The 25,491-nt window shown below is 40.2% G+C and overlaps 1 protein-coding gene across 2 annotated transcripts in view; it reads left to right on the forward strand.

The window, feature by feature from the left end:
* Positions 1 to 25,491, forward strand: part of PAK5 (p21 (RAC1) activated kinase 5) — a 290,608-nt gene that overhangs the window by 170,152 nt on the left and 94,965 nt on the right. For both annotated transcript variants that reach the window (XM_037136449.2, XM_053671246.1), the window contains exon 3: positions 24,304 to 24,518. In XM_037136449.2, the coding sequence (XP_036992344.2) occupies positions 24,315 to 24,518 (204 nt within the window). In that variant the 5' untranslated portion in view covers positions 24,304 to 24,314. The remainder of the gene's footprint in view (positions 1 to 24,303; positions 24,519 to 25,491) is intronic.

Consider the following 25,491-nt stretch of genomic DNA (forward strand, 5'->3'; position numbering starts at 1 on the left):
AATAGCCCTGGCTGGTATAGCTGAGTGGATTGGGCACGGGCCTGTGAAGCAGGGCATCACTGGTTTGATTCCCAGTCAGGGCACATGCCTGGGTTGCGGGCTAGGACCCCAGTAGGGGACACGTGAGAGGCAACCACACATTGATGTTTCTGTCCCACTCTTTCTCCTTCCCTTCCCCTCTCTCTAAAAATGAATAAATAAAATATTTTACAAATGTAGAATAATAACTAAATAACTTTTACTTCAAAAAAAATGGGGATTGCCTGCCACTTGAATACTTGTACGTGTCCTAAAAGGCATGTTACACATGTTGTATGACAATATATGTAATTACAATTATAACCATATTTAGGGCAAGTGAGTTTTATTATAGAAATGTCCACTGGTTTCTACAAATGGCAGCACAGCGTTGGATTTTGTGTTCCGTGACCCACGATGCATTACCAGTATCTCTTACGTTGCTGTGGATTTAAGGAAAGGAACTCTCTTGAATATGCTGTGGATGTTGGGCATTTACAGGCATGAGGGGAATCAGATGGTCTGCAGCGTGTCAGTGGACTTTCCCTTTCAGTTCTGCATTTAGGTAACTGTGTCTTAGACACAGCACCTCCAAATCAAATTAGCAAAATTGAAAGTGTCTCAGTAAATTTTCCCAATAGGACAGCGTTTATTACATCAGTCAAGTAAATGGCACCCCGTGGTGTCCAGAAACAGCTAATGCAGCTTTTAAAAGATGCTTGTGTTTATTGGTCAGAGCATGACACTAATGACAAGGTACAAAAATGAGGTTCTCAATCCCAGCATTATATGTTGATAAAGTCTGCGAGTTCCATTTCCAAGTGGCCAATTACCTTTCTGCTTATCTATCCATTGATTCTGGCGTAATCTTGGCCATTGTTTTTAGTCATAAGAAAAGACAAGGAGGAGGAGTGAATGGCTCAGCCTTCATGAAGGACCATCCTGCTGAAGGCATGGATATATCAACTTTGTATGTTAATGCAACATTTGTTATTTTTCCATCCCTGGAGGATTTAAATTCAGTCAGGAAGTGACCCTTTTATATCCAATGTGCAGATGACATCTCACAAAGGGTGAAAAAAATTAAACTGATCCAAGATTTCTCCCAAAAATAACAAAAACAGACAGATATTTTATATTGCTTTGTGTTTGGGTTTCTATCAGCCTTCGGGTTGGTTTTATTTGCTTTCAGTGTGAGTTTAGTCTGTGTAGGAGAACTATGTATTTTAGATTCTTACAGGGACACTCCAATACTTGGCTAACTCTTTTCAGAGTGTAGAAATTATAGAGTAATTCTTAAAAAAAAAGTTATTTTTCTGAATGAAGGTTATAATGACTCAAATAATTTAAGACAGTTCAAGAAAATTCTCAACATTTTATTTCTCAGATTTTAATCTATTTGCTATAGTGTGCAGCAAAAGTAGGTTTACAGTTGTGAATTCACAAAACATTTTATTCTTGTCTTATTTATTAATTACTGTATTATTTTCCATAGGAACAACTATAAACCTACTTTTACCCCACCCTGTACTTATAAACTTTGTATTCAAAAATTGAATGTTTTTAATATTAACTTCTACTTTTTTAAAGTGACTTGGGATGCTATGAAACATGTTAAGCAGGAAATAGTTTGGAAATGTATTGACATAGAATGTAACAGTTCACCATTTTCATATGTGACACATATGAGAATATGCAGACACACATAAATCTGCATGTATACATCATGGGCTTTAAATTAGGGAATTCTGGGTTCTAATGATCAATTTCTGTAAAAGACACTACCCCTAAACTTAGTGGTGAAGACATAGACAGCTTTATGATACCTCATGCTTTTGTGGGTTAAGAGTTCAGTCAGCCCTTGGCTGGGCGATTCTTTTACTCTACATAGTTGGATGGAGAACCCTCTGTGGTATACAGCCATAGATAGACTGGTCTGGAGAGTCCGAGACATTTTCACTTCCACGTCTGGACCTTGGTGGTGATGGCTGTAAAGTCAGGCTCATCTGGCATTGCCAACTGGAGCACCTGCACACAGCCAATCCAGCACGATCGCTTCAGGGGAGTTGGACTTAGTACTTTAAGGGCAAGTGTCCCAGGAGACAGAAAATGGAAGCTGTGAGTCTCATCAAGAATGAGCCAGAACTTCTGGCACAGAGTAACTTCCGCCACATTCTCTATTGGCGGCCCAGATTTAAGGGCAGCAGAATTTTACTCTACATCTTAATAGGAGAAGTGACACAAACTATAGTGATGTTTAATGTATCATTCTCTGTGCCCTGACTAATGTGGAGAAATATGGTATCATCATTAAAAATGTGTGAGACTGGCTTTGATAAGCTGTGAAGCTCTCTCTTTCTCATTTCCTCATCTAAAAACTGAAAATAATAATAACATGTATCAATATCTCATGGAGTTGTGCTAAAAGTCAATGTGATAAGCAACACAATCTACACATACACAGAGATACAAATATACATGCAAAGTACTCAAAAATTTGCTGCTATTTGTAGTTTTTTTTTAACTTCATCTTAGGTTATGGTGGGGGCTAGGAAGGAGATGGACGTTGTAGCCAGGAGTAAGCGGGTTGCCTGGAGAGCAAGAAAGTGAGTCCCATCGATTAGGCAACAATCCGTAACTCAAATTTGGTGTTTCCCACTTGGTTTTGCTTTTGTTGAAGAGATTTTTCTCAAAGTGCCCATAGTATTGAAGAATGATTCATGCCCTCTCATTCCTTCTGTTACTCCTCCTGGACTGTCCCTTTGCTGTTAGTGGCTTCTGTGGAGAGTTAGGATGCTGTATCGTACTTGTTTCCATACAGTGGATGGAAAATCTCCATGATAGGATTCAATTATTCCTTCCAAAGGGGTATGTACATATAAATGTCTCTGTTCAATTATATTGGACTACTTTTCATGTGTGTTATTCTAAAAAATAGTGCTGGACTCTACTTTTCTTCCTTCCCTTCCCTTCTTCCTCATTTATAAATAAACATAAAGCACTTTCTTAGCCAGTTAATTAAGATAAAGTTTAAGATGCTCTAATACAGAGTCTCAAACATCTCAAACACACAATGTCTCCAACAAAGTAGATGTTTATTTCTCTTTTTCTTAATAGCGTAGGCGTGGAGGCAAGCTCTGCCCTATCACATAGTTCAGGGATTTAGTCTGAGAGCCACCCTCAAGATACGTTTCTAATGTTCTTCTAATGGCCACCATTTCCAAGCAGGGGGAAGAAAAATAGGAACCAAGTCCAGGACAAGCATCTCTGCATGTTGAAGACAGCCTAGAGGTTGCATACATAATTTTCATTAATAATTTAGTCACATGGGCACAGGTAACACTAATGAGAATTACAATTTCTAGCCAGGCATTCTTGTGGCTTAGAAGAGATTTGAGGGTGGTTTTGATCTGTGGGTACACAGTTAATTGTTCTCTACATTTGTTGCCCCTCAACAAAATAAATCAACTTTTGGATAACCAATGCGCAACAGTGATTACTATCCAGTTATTACTCCACACCCCACAAGTTGTGCTGCCAAAATATGCCTCTGGTGTCTATTTTTTGAGAGACTCTTTAATAAAATAATTTGACATTTATGGGTCAGGGCTGTGTCTCAGTGAATATTTTTCTGATCTTACATGTCCTTTAGCCTTGTATTTATGAGGCTATGATACAGAACACAAGGCTGGAGGCTACACACCACTTTTTATAAACAAAAACTCTCATCCATGCATGACTCTTGCCTGTGGTACTGCCGAGGATATGGGATAACTATAGAAGAATGTGGGAGAAATAATTAAAAACAACAGCAGCAGCAAAATACTCTCTTGGTTCTTCTGAGAAATGAAATTGTATTCCATGCGGTTCAAAGATACCTAACTAAGTTCCATTGTGTGACCAAAATGTATGTCTCTGGATAGATTATAACTGCAATAGTGCCATTTTCCTACCATTATACATCTTGCCAATTTTCAAAGTCCTAATTCCCACAGCATCAAAGAAGCATAGAGTTTTAGAGCTGAATCAGTCATTGGAAGTCTGATTTACTGTAGGAAACCATTGGAGGTTGAATCTCTTGTGGTCACTTTACTTACATAAAAAAGAAGGTGTGGATGCATTGAACTGTTTGGAGAGATAAGGGGAGATGCTGACCTTCTTTTCATTTGGATTGAAGTATTACACCTTGGTTAGGATCTACACATTTCCTCTTCCAAGCATTGCTTAGATGACATTATTCAGTACCAGAGATGAGTCTTCACTCTAGGTTGAATTCTCACATGTTGTCTTTGACCTTAATGGGAGAGACTTTGCTGTTTGTATCTGACCTATTTGTAATTTCTCTTTTCATAGGCTAAAGTATGCAGTCATTTGTATCTGGCTTTTTTCAATCAACATTTCATTTGTGAATTTAATAAACTTTTCTTTATAGTTCCTCCTCATTGCTGTATATCATTCCATCATAGGAAAATACCACAATTTATTTATGCACTGTATTACTGATGGCCACGTGGGTAATTCCCAATTTGGGACTCTTGAACAAACAGGCTTTTCTATATAGCGCATATAGAAAAGAAGACATGTTAAGCAATAGCATAAATGACCTTTTTAATTCAAAAATCTATTCTTTTCTACTGAGGAAATATATTTTAAAATTCCCCCTGTGAGTGGTAATGTGAGTTTCCTGTCTTTACTGAGAGCTCAGGGGTAGCCTGCTGGATAAGGGCTCCAGCATGTAGCTCTGCCTTTCATTTTCAGAGGAAAGGGCAGCCTTTGCTGAGATTATATATTTCATAATTGTGACACTACAGAAAGCAGGAAAAATAAGCTCCTTTTCCATTTAAAAAAGAGCCAGAAATCCCACCATTCTCCATCAAACCTACTCAAATTAAATAGTAGTAATAAATTGAATGCATTTGCCACTCTTTCAAAGATCTGAATTTCAGAGTGTTGTGATTGTGCACAACAGAGAAAGGGAAATGACAGCGCCATTTAAATAACCCTCACTAGAATCTACTCTAAGTGCATTGCAGACACAGGCTCAAGATGTGGAAATTAGGAGTCACTGTTCTAGAAGTATTTCATCCCTTGAGGTTTGCTTACTGGGCCAACACAGAGGATGGCCTCATAGGAACATGCAACTTCTAGACTAAATTCAAGGTTTGGTGAAAACAAAACATTGCCCCAAATCACTGATCTCTCCACTTGCACTTTTTTTTCCTTATTAATTTATATGTTTAAAGGAACAAAATTCTATTTGTTATCATATATCACAATAAAGTCAATCTTCTAAAATATGCAGCAAGTTTATTAACAACTTCATTGGCAGTCTTTCTTTGGGCGTTACTGCTGAAATTCTGCATAGTGGTTGCTAATCTTCATTGTTGCTACTTCATATTTGTGTCTCGTTCTTTGGTTCATTAAGTATAATGTGAAAATTATACATTGAAATCCAAATAAGTTTGACATGGGCCCTATATCTACCACTAACTGGACAAGTGATCTTAGCAATGATTTCATTCTAATATTCAGCTTTTTTGTATTTAATATGCAAGGGTAATGCTATTGCTAAAACATAGTATTGCTATCAGAAAAAAATGACATGTATATTAGGGTAATGCTCCCTGTCATAATAATTAAACCCAGAATTTCATTAGCTTACCCAATATAATTTTATTTCTCTCTTGCATGAAGTCCAGTGCGGGGGCTCCTGGTCAGCAGGAGGGTCTCCTCCATGCAACAGTTCAGGGACCCAGGCTTCTTCTACCTTGAAATTTTACCACCTCCTTGAACTTCATCTTTTTCTGCACCCTGCCAACAAACAGGATAGCCATGATCTCAAACTGACTGACTTCACCTCTATGCACAGTCTATCGGCAATGACAATCTCATGGCAATACCTGGATGCAAAGGGAGCCCAGAATGTAGTCCCAGGCTGAGCACCCACTTCTTAGGGTGAGCGCCACATGACAGAAGGTGAAATCCATATACAGGGTAGGGCAAAAGTAGTTTTACAGTTGTGGGTATGCAAACACAGTTTATTCTTGTATTATTAATTATTGTATTGTTTTCCCTATGAATGACTGTAAACCTGCTTCTGCCCCTTGCTTTACATTCTGTGAAATCCATTTACATTGGGAAGCATTTCGTTGTTCTTGCTGTTAGTGTTTTAGTTACTTTTTTCTGTAATCCCTTTGTTCCCTGCCAGCATCCCATAGTCACACTGAACATCATCATGTTATCTTAGGAAAGTGACCAGAGAGTGGTCACAGTATGAAATGTAGTTGCATTAATGCCCAGTGCATGCTATACCCCACTGCCAATATTTTGCTGAGTTAACAAATGGTTCTCCATCAGGTAGAAACCATACTACTAAATCTTAAACCATCAGATTTAGAAAAATGTATGTGCTGCCATTATCAAAGAGTGACGGTGAGGGAGATGGGCAGACAAACCCAGGCTTCCACTGTGGTGTATTGGGACCAGGGAGGCTGAAGAGCACCCCCAGGAGGCTATGCAAAGGAGGCTGACCCTATATGACTATCTCCCCACAATACTACCCACTCTGGACTAGGAAAATGAGTACTTATGTACCCAGATAACATGCAATCAGATACACATCTTAATCCAAGTCAAGTTTTGTTTCAGTTCAAGTCACCAAACATTCAAATCACTCCCATTCCACTCAGAGAAAAGGAAAGTTCTGCAGTAGTAGATGATGCCCTAAATCACTGCTTTTCAAACTGGTTGGGCCTCAGAAACATTTGGAGAACTTCATAAAACACAGATGTCTGGCCTCCACCCCAGAGTTGCTGATTCATTAGGTTTGGAGTGGAACCCCCAAAATTTGCATCTTGACCAAGCTGCCCAGAGATGCTGATGCTCCTGCTCTAGGGACCATGCTCCAACAACACTGCTAGGGCCCTCTGATTCCCGTTCCATTGTCCTCATGTCTCTGTCCTTTTGCTCACCCTTCTCCTGCTCACTGGCCGCCTTTTGTGAAACCCCCCAGGCATGCTCCACATCTGGGCCTTTGCACCTGCTATTGCCTCATTCTAGAACCCTTTACCCAGGAATGCTCATGGTTTCCAAAGAGCATTCGGAACTTTACCCAAATATCACCTTCTTAGGTACATCTTCTCTTTCCTGACTGCACAATGCAAAATTTCTAACCTGCCATCCCAACATTCACTATCCCCCTTCCATGCCTTTTTCCCCCTCCCCAGTCCTTATTCCTTTCTAATACATTAAATAATTTACCTACTTATTTGTGCATGTTTTTCTCCTGGCTGTAACATGAGCTGGGAGGCAGAGATCTTCCTCTGTTTCCCTGATGATTCTTCAGCACCCAGAACAGAGCCTGGCTTAATAGGTACTCAATAAAGTATTTATTGGAGAAAAGATAAAGACCAAGGGAAGAAAGAATGGCGAGACCAGCTAAACGTGCTCTATGACAGATTTAATCAGCATGGAGTGCAAATTACATCTCTCTACACAGCCAGTTTGTTGTACAATTTGCTTGCATTACACAATCCTGAAAGCGTTTACCTCTCTGTTGCCAGGATTATCCTCAGGCTCTTCTGCTGGAGTTTGAGAGCCTCGGGTGACAGGCATTGAGTGAGAACCTGGAACTGTCTTCCAATAGAAGTAGGCAACTTCAGGTTTGGAAGAAAGTTATGGTATCTGAAGCTCATTGTTGCTGTTTTTGCTACTATTATTGGGCCCTTCAGCAGGTCTGATTTAGGCTGCACCAGCATTCTGGCCCTTTCTCTCTGTCATACTTGCTGTTGTCTAGAAGCAGTGTGAGGAGCGTAGCCAGAAGGTGAGCATTATGCTCTAAGGCAGGGGTTTCTGTGCATGGAAACTTCAGTTTGAAGCTGACACCCCATCAGGAGTTTTGACCAATATTCTTCAACAGGGCAGAGTTTCTTAAGCCTAATACTCTATTTATAAAACTACATATAATCAGAGACTTCAGAATTGGATAGCTAGCCAGGTGACTCTTCCGACAGTCTCAAGCCAGTGTCCAACTTCTGTGACACTTGGTAGCAATGCTAAGAACTTATTTTTGGAAATATGACAAGTACCATCACCCAAGTGGAATCCATATTCTCTCACCAGGAGGTGGTGGTAACATATGATCCTCAGAGAAGAAAGAGCAAAATTAGGCAAGTGTTTGTGTAATTCATCTGACCAACCTAAATAAAGCAAAATGAGGGTAATTAAGGTTCTTTTTCTCCATGTGAAATTCCAATACATCATATTTTCTCTTCTTGAAGACCGAAGTCTCTAATGTTGTTAGTTTGACATTGTTTCTAATTATGATTTATAAGAGATCTAATTTTGATTGCCAGCCACATATATACGCATACGCCTATATGCATCCGCTTCTATTTCAATTACCTGAGGAGTTTGCAAATTACAGTATGGCAACAACCACCATGTATTTCATAATTTCTGTTGAAAAGACCTCTACAATCTTTATCCCAATATGAGAGTTTGGAGGCCTTTGTACCTGCTGCAGGGGCATGTAGCCCCCCGTGCAGTAGCCTTTTAAGGAGAGAACAGGGATCCTAATGTGCTGTCCTGAATGAGCAAGTGCCAGAAATTGGAGTATTCTGCCAATTCCTAGATTTAGAGAATATTCTCAATGGTATGCTGGAGTTGACTTTCATGGGCTTGTGAGAGACAGTCGTGGGCATCTTTTAAAAATCCTTGCTCAGCAATGTTGTGTGGTAGCCTGAACTCAGACACGCAGGGAATACTTGTACCACAGAAATTGGCAAACATGGTCAGGACTTGTTAGTCCCCACTATGGTCCCTCCCTAGTTGTTATCAGCCCACCACTGTTACTTGTTGTGATGTATTTTAAACATGGTTCTAATTCTCTGTCTCTCCCCATAGCCATACCCTTGGCAATCTCTCTTTGTAGCTCCTTTCTTTAAGAGGTAGACTCTGATTCTCCACACCTGGAACCTAGGCTGGACTTATGACTTGTATTAGCAATGGAATTTAGTGGGACCAGTGGTATGCCTATTCCAAGGCTGAGTCTCAGGAGGCCTTCCTTCTGTTTTCTCTCCCTGATACCACCAAACAAGCCCGTGCTATCCTGCTGAAAGGTTAGAGTCCACATGGCCATCCTAGACCAGTCAGTCTCCAGCCAACCCAGAGCTGACCATGAACACTTGAGTGAAAAAAGGCAAGACCAGAGTCACCTACCTGAGCTCAGCACAAAATGCCAGCCACAGTAGTGTGAGGTAAATAAATGGTGGTTGTTTTAATTCACTAAATGTTGGGTGGCTTGTTATGCAGCATAAGCTAACTGGTATTAATCTACTCACAACTTCTAGTAAGTTTTTTAAGCAAATAAATATGAGAAGTATTGTCAGGATTAATGTATGGGCCAAAGTCTATCTGAGAAACTGTGTTCCACTTAGAAACTATTTTCTGTATCAAGTTTTCTACCTATTATTCCCAGAAGTTTGATGGGAATATTGGGCATTAGTATCTATGGAGCAGAATACAAAAGGAAACTGTAGAATCTGGTGCTGTCTAGGCAATGCCTGCTGCAAGATGGTGGGTCACTCCCTTCCCCACATCCATCAGTGTTGCTTCAGACACACAGACTGCTTCTGTTGCTTAAATAAGGCTTCCTGGGGTCACTGTCCTTGGTGTTCCTTCTGCCTGGAATGCTGGTGTGAACTTCAGAAGACTACGTCTTTTTACCTACAAAGACTGAACTTTAGGCATTTTTCACCCATATCCATGTCACAATTAGGCACACAATTACTTTCCTCACAGCTACTCCACACTCATTATTCAACAGAAATATAACGTGAGGCACACATTTAATTTTAAATATTCTAGTAGCCATATTTTAAAATTTTAAAGAAAAGTGAGTTTATTTAATTCTAATACCTAGAATATTATCATTTTAATACATAATCAATATATATTTTTTAAATTTTATTTAGTTATTTTTCAAGTACAGTTTTTTGTCTATTTTTCCCATCCCAGCCTTCCCCGCCCCTTGCTCCCCACCTCCCTCCCATTTCCACCCCCCTTAGTTCTCGTCCCTGTGTCCTTCCTATTTGTTCCTCCAAATCCCTCCCCCTTTTTCCCCTTAACTTCCCTTCCTTCTCCCCTCTGGTCACTATCCCCTTGTTCTCTATTTCAGTGTCTTTGTTTTTTTTTTCTGCTTGCTTGTTTTGTTTTGTTGTTTAGCTTCCTGTTAAAGGTGAGATCATATGGTATTTGTCTTTCAGCACCTGGCCTATTTCACTCAGCATAATGCTTTCCAGTTCCATCCATGTTGTTGCAAAAGGTAGTAGCTCCTTCTTTCTCTCTGCAGCATAGAATTCCATTGTGTATATATACCACAATTTTTTGATCCATTCATTTACTGATGGGCACCTAGGTTGCTTGCAACTCTTGGCTATTGTAAATTGTGCTGCTATGAACATTGGGGTGCATAGGTTCTTTGATGTTTTAGGATTCTTAGGATATAATCCCAGCAGTGGAATTGCTGGGTCAAAAGGCAGGTCGATTTTTATTTTTCTGAGAAAATTCCATACTGTTTTCCATAATGGTTGTACCAGTCTGCAATCCCACCAACAGTGAACTAAGGACCCCTTTTCTTCACAACCTCTCCAACATAATCAATATTAAAACTAGCAATTTTCGAGATCACAAAAAAACATGTTCACAGTTTATTCCAGCTTTATCCATAGTAGCCAAAAGCTGGAAACAACCAAAGTGTCCCTCAGTAGGTGAATGGTTAAAAAACCAGGACACACCATACCGTGCAATACTCCTGGGAAATTAAAAGGAACTAGTTATTGATATACAAAACAACTTGGGTGGATCTCAAGGGTATTATGCTGAATGCACAAAAAAAGCCAATCTCAAATGGCCATAGACTATATAATACCATTTATATAAATCTCAATATTACAAGTTTATGGTGATAGAAAACCGATTAGTGGTTGCTGGGAGTGAGGGTAGAATGAGGGCAATCTTCACGGCAATGGAACAGTTCTGTGTTTTTACTGTGTTGGTGGTTACACAAATCTACACCTGTGACTCAATGGCATAGTACGCACTGTACCAGTGTCAAATGCCTGGCTTTGACATTGTGCTATGATTGTGTAAGGTATAACAGTGTGGGGGAAGGGGAACTGGATGAAGGCTACATAATACCTCTCTGTACATTCTTTTTAACTTCCGGTGATTCTGTAATTATTTTAAATTAAAAGGTATATTTACATACATGTATGAAACGCTTTCACATTCTTTTTATATGAATTCTACAGAATTTGGTGTCTGTCGTACGCTTCCTGCACATCTCGGTTTGAACTAGCCCCATGACTGGGCTCAGTAGTCATGTATGCTAGTGGCTAGTATATTGAATACCACAGCTCCATCATATGACCTTATTTTGTTAACATCATAGTACTTTTTATACTTTATAATGTTTTTTTCTTCTCTGCAATAATTATACCTAAAAATTATTGAATGCACATTCTGTGTCAGGCATGTTTTATTGTGTTTAACAGACATTAGCTCATTAAATATTCACATTCGTGCTTTGACATAGATATTAATTATTAATTGTGAGAAAACCGAGCCATGAAGGGATTAAGTTAGTGGCAGAGCCAGCATTTGAACTCAGAAGATCAACTCTGGGCATTACCATACTCGTCTGTCTTTCTCCTCCACCAGAAAGGTTCACCTCTACTCGTTAAGGTCTTCCCCCTAACCCCACCACTGCTTTGCCTGCACTGCTTGGTACTCAGTAAGTGCTTAATACATGTCTCTTAAGGAAGGATAAAAACCTACAAGGAAAAAGTCTGAGAGCTGGGTTCTGTATTCCAGTAGCAGCTGTATGTTTAAGTTTGGTTCCTTAGAAGCAGAATCTGAGGTAAGGGTTCAGATGCATGGCTGCAAGTCACACCCCATGGGCTGCCAATCTGGTTAAAACCACAGATTATTTTCATCAAGGGAAATATTTTCTCCCAGGGGCCATTAATTCAACATTTATTGAGCACCTACTATATAAGTGTGCCAGGCACAGATAAGATGGATATTGACTCATATATATATATATATATATATGGGGCTTAAAGATTTACTAAGGAAGACTAAATTTATTTCTTGAGACCATTTATAAGAAAGGAGAATGATCCAGGCTTTCTGAAAGGCAAATTGCCAGCATTTAAAAATTTTAAACATACATACTCTTGCAGGCTGAATTGTACCTCACCACTCATATGTTGAAACTCTAACTGCCTTGAATGTGACTATATTTGGTGAGAGTATGTAGAGGCATTTTAATTAAAATGAGGAATTGTGGGCTTTATTTCATGTGATTGGTGTCACATTTAAGAAGAGGACGTTTGGGTGCACATGGGTACAGAGGGAAGACCATACGAAGACAGAAGACAGACATCTATCTACAAGCAGAAAGGAGAGGCCTCGGAAGAAACTAATGCTGTGGGCACTTTGATCTCAGACTCCTATCCTCCAGAACTGTGAGAAAATTCAGCTACTTAAGCCACCTAGTCTGTGGTACTTTTATGTGGCAACCCTAGCAAAAGAATACACGAGGCTTTCATCACATTATTTCCGTAGCTGACATCCTGTGCCACCGAACTGCTCGTATTCATACAGAGTGATGCATACACCAGGATTCACAGGAATGCTGTTCTCGAGAGTCGAATAAAACTGAGCCCTTAAATGTTAATCAATAAGGGAATCAAGAGATGAATTATAGTACATTCCATTTTACAAAATGTTAATGCTGTTCACAAGAAAGTATTGATATGTGTTGTGACATGGGAAGAGAGCCAAAACTTTGTTTAAAAAAACTAGCCAAAATAGGTTAAATGACATGAAAAAGCTGATCCCAAAACAGTGAGCATAGCATTGCCATGTTGCTGTCTGAAAATTCATGTGTGCCTTAGAGGAGGGCACCCAAAAAACCCAGAGTTTATTTATAAAAACTTGTGTATTTATTCTTACATGTTTAAACTTTAGTCACCTTCAAAGCACTCTCCATTTGTTGCAGTACACCTATTGAGACAGTTTTTCCACTGCTGAAAACAGTTTTTGAACTCATCGATTTTGATGCCTTTTAGTGCTTCTGCTGTTTTTGTTTCACCTTTTCCACATCAGCAAAAGGTTTTCTTTTTGAGGATGTTTTTTATCCAGGGAAACAAAAGAAAATCACTTGCAGAGAGATCGGGTGAATAGCGGGAACACAGGGGTCATGCTGTTTGGGGCCAAAAACTGCTGAACATTCAGTGCAATAGGGGCAGGTGTCTTGTAAACCATCCATTATGAAAAGTTCAAACATGTTGAAAGAATCTTCAAAACAAAACAAAACAAAACAAAAAAACTACTGAAGCCAAATGCAGCCTCTCACAACAACACCAGCTGGTACACTGATACAGATGGGTTCCTAGAACACTCACCTAGCGGGGGAGCCTGTGCTACAAGGATCCTGCCCTCCAAAAGATAGTTCTGTATTTTGGAGTCCCCCCTCGTAAACAAACAAGAAAATATCCAGGTTTGGGATTTTGAAATGAAACAGGTTGTGGCTGTCGACTTTGGGCCTTTATACTGTATGCATTTTTTATTGTTTGAACTGTTCATGACTTGTTTTACTTTTGGTAACATAATAGTTATACAAGAGACTGTGGAGAATTAAGAAGAGAGGGATTCTGGGGTTCAAAAGTGGCCTCCTTGAGGAAGCTACTTTTGATCTGAGACCAGAAGGGAGACTTAGGGTGAGGATTGAGATGCCGGGGCAGGGGAGGCAGAAGTTGGAGGTGGGTACAGGGCCTTTAAGGTAATGGAGGTGACTGAGGACAGAGAATTCCATGCAGGGGAGAGGAGATAATGCCCTCAGAGAGGTGTGCAAGGAGTGCACCCAGGGAGCCCTGTGAGCTGTGATGAGGAGTCTGATTTGGTTTTAAGGTCAATGAGAAGTCATAGAAAAGGCTGAGGAAAGAAAGAGCAGGATGCGATCATATTTGCATTTTAGGAAGACTGGTCTGCTTGCAGTGTGTGGGTTTACTGGAAGGGGGCAAGTTTTGTTGAAGGAAAACTTCGCTAAAAGATTTTGCAGTGTGGGATGGGAGTAAAAGGTAGAAAACTACTTGAACAACAATTAAAATAAATAAATAAATAAAAGTTCAATGTCATATTTATTTATTTATTACATTTTTTATGGTTGTTCAGGTACAGTTGTCTCCATTTTCCCTCAACCACTTCCCCCACCCCAAGCCATCCCTGCCTCCCACCTTCGATCCCATCCCCCTTTGGTGTCATCCATGTGTCCTGTATAGTTCTTCCTGAAAACCCCTTCCTCTCTTCCCCCCTTTATCCCATCCCACCTCCCCTTGGGCTACTGTCAGTTTGTTCTTCATTTCACTGTCTCTGGTTACTTTTTGCTTGCGTGTTTGTTTTGTTGATTAGGTTCCAATTATAGGGGAATCATATGCGAGGGGTGTCAAACTCATTTTTCACTAAGTGCCACATCAGCCTCACAGTTGCCTCCAAAGGACCAAATATAATTTTAGGACTGTATAAATGTAAGTGCTCCTTAACTAGGGGCAAGGAGCTTGGTGCTGCCACCAGGTAGAAACAAGGCGCTGGGCTGGATAAAACAAGGTGGAGGGCCTTTGTGTTTGCCACCTGTGTCATATGCTATTTGTCTTTCACAGAGTGGCTTATTTCACTCAGCATAATGTTCTCCAGATCCATCCATATTGTTGCAAAGGCTAGGAGCTCTTTTTTTCTGCTGCATAGTATTGCATTGTGTAAATGTACTGTAGTTTTTTGATCCACTCATTTACTGATGGGCACCTAGGTTGCTTCCAGCACTTGGCTACTGTACATTGTGCTGCTATGAACATTGGGGTGCATGGGTTCTTTTGAATTGGTGTTTCAGGGTTCTTAGAGTATAATCCCAGCAATGGAATTGCCAGGTTAAAAGGTAGTTCCATTACACCTTTATTTTTAGATTATATTATGAACCCATCCCAACTTTTTTTTTAAGATTTCATTTTTTTATTTTTAAGAGAGAGAGGAAGGGAAGGAGAAAGAGAGGGAGAGAAGCATCAGTGTGTGTTTGCATCTAGCACGCCCCCACCAGGGACTTGGCCTGCAACCCAGCCATGGGCCCTGATGGTAATTGAACCAGTGACCTTTTGGTTTGTAAACCAGCACTCAGTCCACTGAGCGACACCAGCCAGGGCCCATCCCAGGTTTTTTATATTTTCCTCTGAATCTCAAATGTGTGATGAGTGTTATATTTTACCTAAAAGCAGTATAACTAAAAGCCTGGTGAAGCGTTTTGTTCCCGATGCTGAGGCTGTGACAAATGGGTGTCTGAGCAGTGACATCTCAACAAGGGGAGAGTGTGGCTGCTACTGTCCCTGCCGCAGTACAGTTTCTCAAGCAGCCATCTCTCTTCTACCCATGACAGGCCCGTCATTAAACCTAAATTATCTCAACACAGGTGGGTGTTTCCAAAGTACTTAAATAGCCATTATTACATTTACCAAGTTCTTCAAAAATCTCCTCATGAAAGGAAAAATCTCCTCATGAGGGAGTCAGTGAGAAAAGAATCACTCTTGAGATGTACATTAAAGGCACCATCTTTTTATTCTCCGCTCTTATTCTAAGAATCCAGCTGTCCTGCTGGCTGAAAACCTTAGGAGTCTAGTAATTACTAGACTTCTCAGTAACTACTGACTTCTCACTTCAGCTCTAGGGCTTGCAAACATACTCCTAAGTAGTTGTCATTGTCCGTGCCAAAGGTTAGAACAATACCATTGAGATGGTGAGGGGGAATGTGAACAAAAAGATGAACTCCACCACTTCTCATAGTGTCCCTGCCCCACCCCACCCCCATCTTGAAGAGGCCCCTCTCTGCTAACTGCCTCCTCCCAGTCAAAGCTCCTGCAATATGGCAACGTATGGCATGGCCAGACCTATAGAGAATTTTTATGAGTTTATTTGAGCCAAACCGACAACATATGTTTGGGAGCAAGATCTCACATGCTCTGGAGAATAACTGCTGTGGAGTTTGTTTTGTGCATTTGAAATTAAGGAGGCAGTGTCAGGAAGGTGGCATGAAGGTGGGAGAAAGGAAAATGGGGCTAGTCACAGGCTAATTAAGATTATATGCTCTTTTGAGGTTGGTCTGCTTTAGGAGGAGTCTGAAAAGAGGCGTTTTCAAAAGTGTACTGACCCGGATGCACAGAAACAATGGCCGGGGGTGGGGAGGGCTTGCTGAAGGCAACAGTAACCTTTTACTGAAGAAGTTACAGGCCTGGGGCTGACCCTCCCAGCTAGGAATTTATTATCCAATCACACTGTGAGGTTACTCTCCAGGGGGAAACCCCTTTTTAAAAATCCATGAGTATATCCTTATTGGTATGATTATTATGTAATATAATATGTAATTACATACATTGCCAGCATTTTGAAAAGTACAGCTATTTTCTATTAGTATGTCACTGATAGGAAAATGTTCTTACTGATTATTCCAGCCCAAACCCCATTCAAATCTCTTGTGAGCATTGCCAGCATTTTGAAAAGTACAGCTATTTTCTATTAGTATGTCACTGATAGGAAAATGTTCTTACTGATTATTCCAGCTCTACAAATTAATAAAGAATGTTGCAAGTTGTAAAAAAATATATAATTACCAGGTATATATATAAAAAGTTAGACTTTGAGCATGAAAGTTGAAAATGGAATTCATAGTCCTGAAACTGACTTCTTGAGCCAAAAGTATTCAGGAAGAAAAAAAAAATAGTTAGTGCTGATTTTCTGGGCCAGTAAGCATGTTTGCAGTCAGGTAGTTTTAATATCTTCTTGCAAGACCACTTTATTTTTTACATAAACATGAATGCTCTTATCAATTCTCCTCCTCATATTTATGATGGTTAATATTATATATCAGCTTGACTGGCCAAGGGACCCCAGATAGCTGGTAAGCACTATTTCTGGGTGTGTCCATGAGGATGTTCCTTTAGAAGAGACTGTGATTTCAGCTGATGAGCTGAATAAAGCAGATGGCCCTCTCCAATGTGGGTTGGCATCCTCCATCCAATTTCTTGGGGGCCCAAATAGAACAAGAAGAGAAAGGAAGGGTGAACTTGCTCTCCTTGCTTGAACTGAGACACCCATCTTCTGCCCTTGGATATTGGTGCTCCCAGATCTCATGCTTTCAGATTCAGAATCTGACTGACCCCATCAGCCTCTGATTCTGAGTCCTCTGGACTCAAACGGCACCACAAACTTTCCTGGTTCTCCAGGTTGCAGACAGTAGGTCATGGGACATCTTGGCCAACATAACCACATTAGCTAATTCCTATAGTAAATCCTGTTGGTTAGGTTTCTAGGGAGATCCCTGACTAACACAATGCTTATACCATAAGCTGAGGACCTGTCAGCTGGTAGACATTTTGGAGAGGCTAGAAATAGGGGACATTTGTTTATGTTTTATCTGTCATATATGATTTCTTTACATGCCTCCATCTGCTCATCCAATTGCTAATATGCAGTTCAACAATCAGAGAAAAAATATTTTTTCCAAAACTACACACCACTTTCAGTGGATTTGGCTACCACAGAATTAGGTGGAATTTGCCAGTACTCAAAAACTTTAGCAAGTAATGTAGAACAATAGAAACAAGGGTAAAAAGGGCCCAAGATTAGAAATCGGCTCATGGTTCAGACATCTTAACACTCATTCTCCAGGTAGGGAGAACCTAAATGGTCTGGTGCCCTCTGGAAGCCCAAGTCGTCATCTGAATATTAGCCTATAGGATGGATTTTTAAAGTTTTTATTTGAATGTATTCTGATGTATATGCTTCTTTTAACATATTTGTTTCCAATTGGTTTGAAAATATTTTAGGACAGAAATATAAGACACATGGCTTGCCAAAAAGTGTAAGAAATGCAGTGGGTTGCCCCATGATAACTCCAAATTCTGCTTCCCAGAGGCAACCATATGCTTTTCCAGTTTGGGCATTTTTTTCTTCAGTACTTTACATATGGACAAAAATATATGTATGCAGCCATATTAAATTTAGGCAACTCCATCCTTTTATTTTTTTGCTACAATAGATAGAATTTAGCTTTATTATGCAAGCTGTCCGCCTCTTCTATTTTACCATTAAAATTATTTTGGCTATTTTTAGTTATAGCAGTGACTGGTCTTTATGTTTTGTGATTTTTGTCACTGCTTACTAGTGAGCCAAGAATTCTATTATTATTATGTTATCTTTCTATTCCAATTTTTGGTTTTTCCAAAGTTTCTTGTCTTTCTCCTCTTGTTGTAATGGGCTTCTTTATAATAATCCCTTCATTTTTAAAAGACCTTATGTCTTGCTAGGTGACATGTATTTTTGTTGTTGTTCATCTTCAAATTCCCTGTTGCTTTATGATGTCACACAGCCTCCATCTACCCACCCTACCAGCCCACCTGTGCATCCCAGGCTGGTTCCAGGTACATGATTATTGATTCTGCCTAAAATTCACTGTGAGTAACAGTAATCTCATACTGGTAATGGAATAGGACTTTGTGATTAAATAGTCAATACCAGCCATAAAGAGCCAAGTCTGGGCTCCACTCTGGGCTCCACTCTGGGCTCCGCTCTGGGCTCCAGCCCTGGAACAGCAGCTTGAAGGGTACCAGAGGCATATGGGGAGAAACTGAAGTGTCTGGCATCAGAACAAGTGTCAGGGGACATTTTCCTTCCAGACAAAACTTCATAGACCAGGCAGCAGCCATTGTCCCTTTTCTGAGCCCTCCCCCGACACAGAGATACAGAGCAGATGGCACCATATCTGAGACTCCAGCAACTTTGTTCACATTGGTTGCCCTACCCTAGTAATTTCATCAGTCTCCACCCCATCCAACTTTCAGGTGCATTTTTTTACATTAGGCCATGTTACCAAGATAAAGAGTCAAAGCAGATCTACCTAATACATAGAAACAAACACAGGGAGGCTGCCAATATGAAGAGACCAAGAAATGTGTTTCTTTGTTCCACATGAAAAAAACAGAACAAAACTAAAAAAAAAAAGAACTAAACAAACAAAATGGAGATAAGCAATCTAACAGATGCAGAGTTCAAAACAATGGTTATTAAGATACTCAGGGAACTCATTGGGGTACTTCAATAGCATAAAAAAAGACCCAGACAGAAATGAAGGTTACAGAAGTGAAATTTTTAAAAAATTGCAGGAAATCAACAGTGGAATGGATGAAACCAAGAATCAAATCAAGGATTTGGAAAATAAGGAAGAAAAAACATTCAATCAGAATAGCAAGAAGAAAAAATCCTACCCCTCCCCCCCATCACCAAAAAAAATGAGGCTGGCTTAAGGAGCCTTTGGGACAACTTCAAATGTACCAACATTTGAACTATAGAGGTGCCAGAAGGAGAATTAGAAAGACCAAGAAATTGAAAACTTACTTGAATAAAAAAGGAAAGAAAAGTTCCCTCATTTGGTAAAGAAAATAGACATACAAGTCCAGGAAGCACAGAGAGTCCCAAACAAGATGGATACAAAGAGGACCACTCCAGAAGATATAATTAAAATGCCAAAGGTTAAAGATAAAAAGAGAATTTTAAAAGCAGCAAGAGAAAAGTAGAGAGTTATCTACAAAGAAGTTCCTATAAGACTGTCAGTTGATTTCTGAGAAAAAAAAATTCAGGCTAGAAGGGACTGGCAAGAAGTATTGAAAGTGATGAAAAGGAAGGACCTACAACTTAGATTACTCTATCCAGCAAAGCTGTTGTTTAGAATTGAAGGGCAGTTAAAATGCTTTGTAGACACAGTAAAGCTAAAGGAGTTCATTATCGCCACTGTGTAACCCATAGTTTCCCACATTTATTTGACTAAGGACTCAAATCTCTCTCTCTTTTCCAATACTCCTTTCAGAGAGATGGTAATCCCAGGAACACACTTTTTAAAAAAAAAAGATTTTATTTATTTATTTATTTGTTTGTTTTCAGAGAGAGGGGAAGGGAAGGAGAAAGAAAGGGAGAGAAACATCAGTGTGTGTTTGCTTCTCATGTGCCCCCTACTGGGGAATCTGGCCTGCAACCCAGGCATGTGTCCTGACTGGGAATTGAACTGGTGACCCTTTGGTTCCCAGCCCATGCTCAGTCCACTGAGCTATACCACCCAGGGCCCAGGAGCACACTTTGGTTAGTGAAAACTAGCAGGTGAATGATCACATTTTGTGTAATAATAAAACAAAGAAATTAGGAAATGGTAGAGATTAAGTCTCAAAATGCCTAATATTCCCTTCATCAGGGAAGACACTAGCCTAGGACTGACTACCTGCCACGACCTGCTTTTAGCCAGGAAGTTTCATGTTCAGACCATCCTATGTGGTAACTTTCAGTCTCGGCATTTGTAAGGTCACCATGCAGGCCTCTCCTGAGCTTGCTGGGTTTATTTAGCATGTGGCCCCTTTTCTGTCCATGCTGCCAAACAGTTCCAAAAGGTCCTGCTAGAACTCAGAAGCAGGAGGAGGTTTTCTGTGCTCTTGGTTTACTTGGATGGTGAATAGCACGGTCTTCTGTGTTGGAGGTTGCCTTGACTTGAGCAGTATCAGCAGCCCTCCAGCCTTACCTGCTTAGTGACTGAGTTCTACTCAGTCTCAGAAAAAGGGCTGAAATCTTTGGAGAGATAAGAGAGGACCCAAGAAATTCCCAGAATCTCAGAGTTACCTTATTAGATCTCACCATATCCACCAACCAACATGTATTTCTAGGGGAACAGGGACTTCTAAGAAGGGCAGGATTGTGTCCCATAGAGAAGGCCAATGCAGGGAGCAATGCATTGCCCAGTGATGAAAAGCATGCGCTTTGAGGTTCGGACCCTCCCCCTTTGCCAGTTTCTAACCTGGGCTCTGAGCTTCTGTAAAATGGAGATGCGACAATAACACCTCCTGTGAAGAAAACAGTTATCATAGCCAGCCTGAGACTGCCTACCCAGAAAAGCCTATTTGCTAAGTTGGCCCTTGGCTGGCATCTGGGAACTTGGGTTTTAGGTGGGTTCCCCTCATTCCCCCATAACAATGGCTTACTGTGACGAAACAGTTTATGCTAACAGTATGGTTTGTGCTGAACCCTTGCTTTCCTTCTGGAATCTGGAATTTTGGCACAGACCCGGCAGAGGGTGCTTCAGTGACCCATAAATTCCCTAGATAACGAGTCCCTAATGAGCTCCCTGGGTAGACACAATTTTACATGTGTTGTCACAATTCAGTGCTGGAGGTATTAGTCACGTCCTGTGTGAGTCCTCTGGGAGAGGCCCCCGGGGGACTCGTGCCCAGTTCCCTCCAGACTTTGTCCCACACGCCTTTTGCAATTGCTGGTTTTGCTTTGCATCCTTCCACTATAATCAATTACAGCCATGAATATGATTGTACGCTGAGTCCTGTGAGTTCTCCTAGCAAATCAAACTTGGGAGTGGCCTTGGGGATGCCAGATATAGGGTTACTGTGAATTTTAAGTGAGATCATACACACTGAACATTGAACACCATGCCAGGCACCAACTAAGCATAGACTCATCAGAGAGAAGAGACCGTGCCCCAAGCAGATCTTCACTTCCCTGCTATGTTGCCTCTGCCCCACAGTGCTAGAAAGCATGAGGGCTTGGTCTGCCTTCCTCCTGAGTGTGGGGTTCCTCAGTGCTATCCGAGTAATGACTGCGGCTACTAGACTGCCATTGTACACCACAGAGAGTCTCTCTCTGCGTTTAGTTGGGTGTGAGCTTCGCAGGAACGTTGCTTTAGGATTCGGAACTTTTATTTTTCTTTTCAGTTGCTTCCTCTGTAACACTTTCACTCAAACTTCTTAGAGTGCGGGACTGTATTTATTACCATTTAGGTTACAGTTGTATAGTTTCACAGGATGCAACATGGGTAAATTCATTCAGCCTTGGGTTTTCTCTCTACAAATGTCTTATTTAAAAACAAGAACAGTGTTCATTCATTAATAACTTTCTTTTTTATACTCTCACTTGAATGGCATAGCAACCACTGGGAAATTCAGTCAGGAAGAGAATAGTGAGACATTTCTATTCTGGTTCTAAAAATGTTCGGCCTTACATTTTTAGTGCTTGTTCAGGTATAAATACATGCACAGGAACTCTTCTAAAATAATTTTTCTAAATGATTGTTTTAAAAAATGGTCATAGGTTTATTAAAATGTCAAGTGGACTTAGCCAACATGTGACCAAATTATATCTTCCAGTGTATTTTTATTTTCACTGAATAACACTGAGAGGTGGTGTCTAGCCCTTACTTCCTTGGCATGACTTCCCAGCCACTGAAAACAGTCCAGGCCCTCAACCACCTGGACAGCGGCATCACAGTCAAGATTCCTCTGAGTTAACACAATTAGTTACCCAGATTGGACATTGTTACTTGAGACTTTGAAGCAGCAAAAACAGAAAGAAAAATGGGCCTCTGAGAATGCAAGGAATGGAATAATAATCAGGTCTTTGCATTTCTGTGACAGTAAGGTTTTTCCCTGCAACAATTTACTCCACAATATAATGGCATAAAGCAACAGCAATTTATTCGTGTCCTGATTCTGCAGGTTAGCACTTTGAGTCCAGCTCAGCTGGATGGTCCTTCTGCTTGTTTGCCTGGGCTCACCTGGTGGATGGCTGCAGGTCAGCGAGGCAGCTTTTCCTCCAGGGCTGGCTGGGCTACATGGCCTGTCGTCCTCCAGTAGGGTAGCCTGGTCCTCGTGCTGGCTGTTGGTTCCAGAGCAGCAGCACAGATTGTGTCATGCTTTCGGTTGTCCTATGGGCTACAGCAAATTAGATGTTCAGGTTCAGAGTCAGTGTGGGAGAGGCCCACCCAGGGCATGGACCCTGGGAGACGTGAATGTCTGGGGTCATTCCTGGGACAATCTGCCATAACTGGCTTCCTTCACTGTTTTAAACTTTGGCATTGGTGCACTCAAAAGTTTAAAATCAATTGATCAATAATTATGAACCTACTGGTAGGAAGGTACTTAAGGAATTATATATATATGTATATATGCATTACATATGTGTGTATAATATATAATATAATATATATGTGTGTGTATGTATATATATATATAGTTTTCAAGGAGAAGCAAATCAAGGCATTTTGAGCTTTTATCATATTTTATTAGTTTTTGATTAGCACCTCATATTAGTTTTCTAAACTAGTCCAAAAATAACAAGCAGGATAGATGGGAGAAAGGACTTTGGAAGAGTCTGGGAGTTAAGGTTGTGAAGGATCTTGTCACTATTGATAGAATATATATTCAGTGCGGTGATCTGAATGTGAGCCAACAAAATGCCTATGTTGAAACCCTAACCCCATGGCAGTGATACTTGGAGGTGGAGCTTTTGGGAGGGGTTTAGCTCATGAGGGTGTAGCCCTCATGAATGGAATCTGGCCCTTATTAAAGAGGCCTGGGAGAGCACCTTTGTCCCTTCCACTGGGTGAGGTTACAGCAACAAGACAGCCATCTAGGAAGCAGGTCCTCCCCACACACTGAATCTGCCAACACCTTGATCTTGGACTTCTAGCCTCCAGAACTCTTGAGGAACAAATTTCTGTGTTTTTTAAGCATCCCTCCCCCACTCTGGTATTCTGTTTTAGCAGCCCAAACAGACTAGATACCCAGTGGGGGATGTAATAGGAGCTTGAGAAAACTGGAAGGAACAGGAAGATCCTGCTTGCCAAGAGTACAAAAAAGAAACAGAAATTTTAATGATGGAAAAAGGGAAGAGACGAAAAGAAGGAAGGAGGGAAAGATCACAGAGAATAAGTAATTTGTACCTGGCATTCAAACCCAGGTTCTCTCACATGCTTTCTATACCACGAAAAGATCATGGTACTGAAAGAATTTTTAAAACATGTAACACCTGACTATTTAGTCAGTGGCACTAGCCTTTTTTTTCTTTGAATGTCAAATAATAAAATGACAAACACCACAATGGCCTTCCAGTATGAATGAATCAAAATTACACCTATTATTTTATCAGATTGGGTAAAAAGATAATGTAATGTATTTTTTGGTGTGCTGCAGAATTTTAGTAATTAGTTTATGTGTGCCAAGAGATAAAAAAAGGTTGAAAATTGCTGGTGCAGAGGAATTAATGAAAAAGCGTAACTGTGAATGAATTAGTTTTCCTTTGGTCTTCAGCTGGCAGGATATAAATAGCTGCATCTTTTCTGTTTCCATTTCCCAGGTTTCTGCATCATGTTTGGAAAGAAAAAGAAAAAGATAGAAATATCCGGCCCGTCGAACTTCGAGCACAGGGTCCATACTGGGTTTGACCCACAAGAGCAGAAGTTCACAGGCCTGCCCCAGCAGTGGCACAGCCTGCTGGCAGACACGGCCAACAGGCCCAAGCCCATGGTGGACCCCTCGTGCATCACGCCCATCCAGCTGGCGCCCATGAAGGTAGGGCCAGGGTTTGTCTGTAAGTTGACTTAAGAAGCATGTCCTCATTTGGTGAAGTGTATCATCGTTATGGACAAACCATAAAATGCCTAAGCCGTGTATTTGTTTTTAAACATCCACAGGTTAGCCATAATTATTCTTCCGTGATTATAATGCTCACCACTTACTATAAACTGCAGCACAGGCAAAGGAACCTCTCAGTTTTAGATGTGAGATCTTTTGTTAAATCAGACACATAAAATGCAATCACACAATAGGAAACGTTTATTCCACTTGGAATGATGGTTGCTAATCTTTATACTGAAGAATATTGTCCACTCCTTCTGGTAATGATGGGCAAGAACTTTTTATTATACATTATTTAGACAACACTTTGTTGTTTTGCAATTGCCCTCAGAATGTTTAAACTTTTCTTCTATATAAAATTTATTATTAACATATTTTATAATAAGTGATTTTATGTATGTGCATATATACAAACATGCATATGTATACATATACAGGTTTTTATATGTAATTATATATATTTATATAAGTGTACATACCTATATATTCAAATTTGTCTTTATAGTCTAAGAAATAGCTGTTTCAAATAAAAGTGAATCATTTGAGTCCTGGAATAGGATATGATTACCGTAAAGAAATGGCTAGTAGATTGTTGGGAATAATTGCAATTAAAGCAGAACTCAGACTCAATAAATTCCATATACATTAAGTTTCTACAAAGGAAATCCACCCATTGCAGTTTTCTTCTGTACCTCAGAACAAGAATTCATAGACCATCAAATAATTACTCCCAAAGCTCCACATGGTACTTAAACATTTTTGAAGTTTATCCTTGTGTTGTCCAGTAGATTGGGTTCTATTCTGTATCTCTTGCTGATTATATTAGTAGACATCTGAGGTGCACAAATACCTTACTCTATGTTCATGAGAATATTGACTATGTTATATTTAAATGATAGGAAAAACA

Source organism: Artibeus jamaicensis, unplaced genomic scaffold, assembly GCF_021234435.1.
Source record: "Artibeus jamaicensis isolate MK-2021 breed Jamaican fruit bat unplaced genomic scaffold, CSHL_Jam_final contig_685, whole genome shotgun sequence".
Classification (NCBI taxonomy): domain Eukaryota; kingdom Metazoa; phylum Chordata; class Mammalia; order Chiroptera; family Phyllostomidae; genus Artibeus; species Artibeus jamaicensis.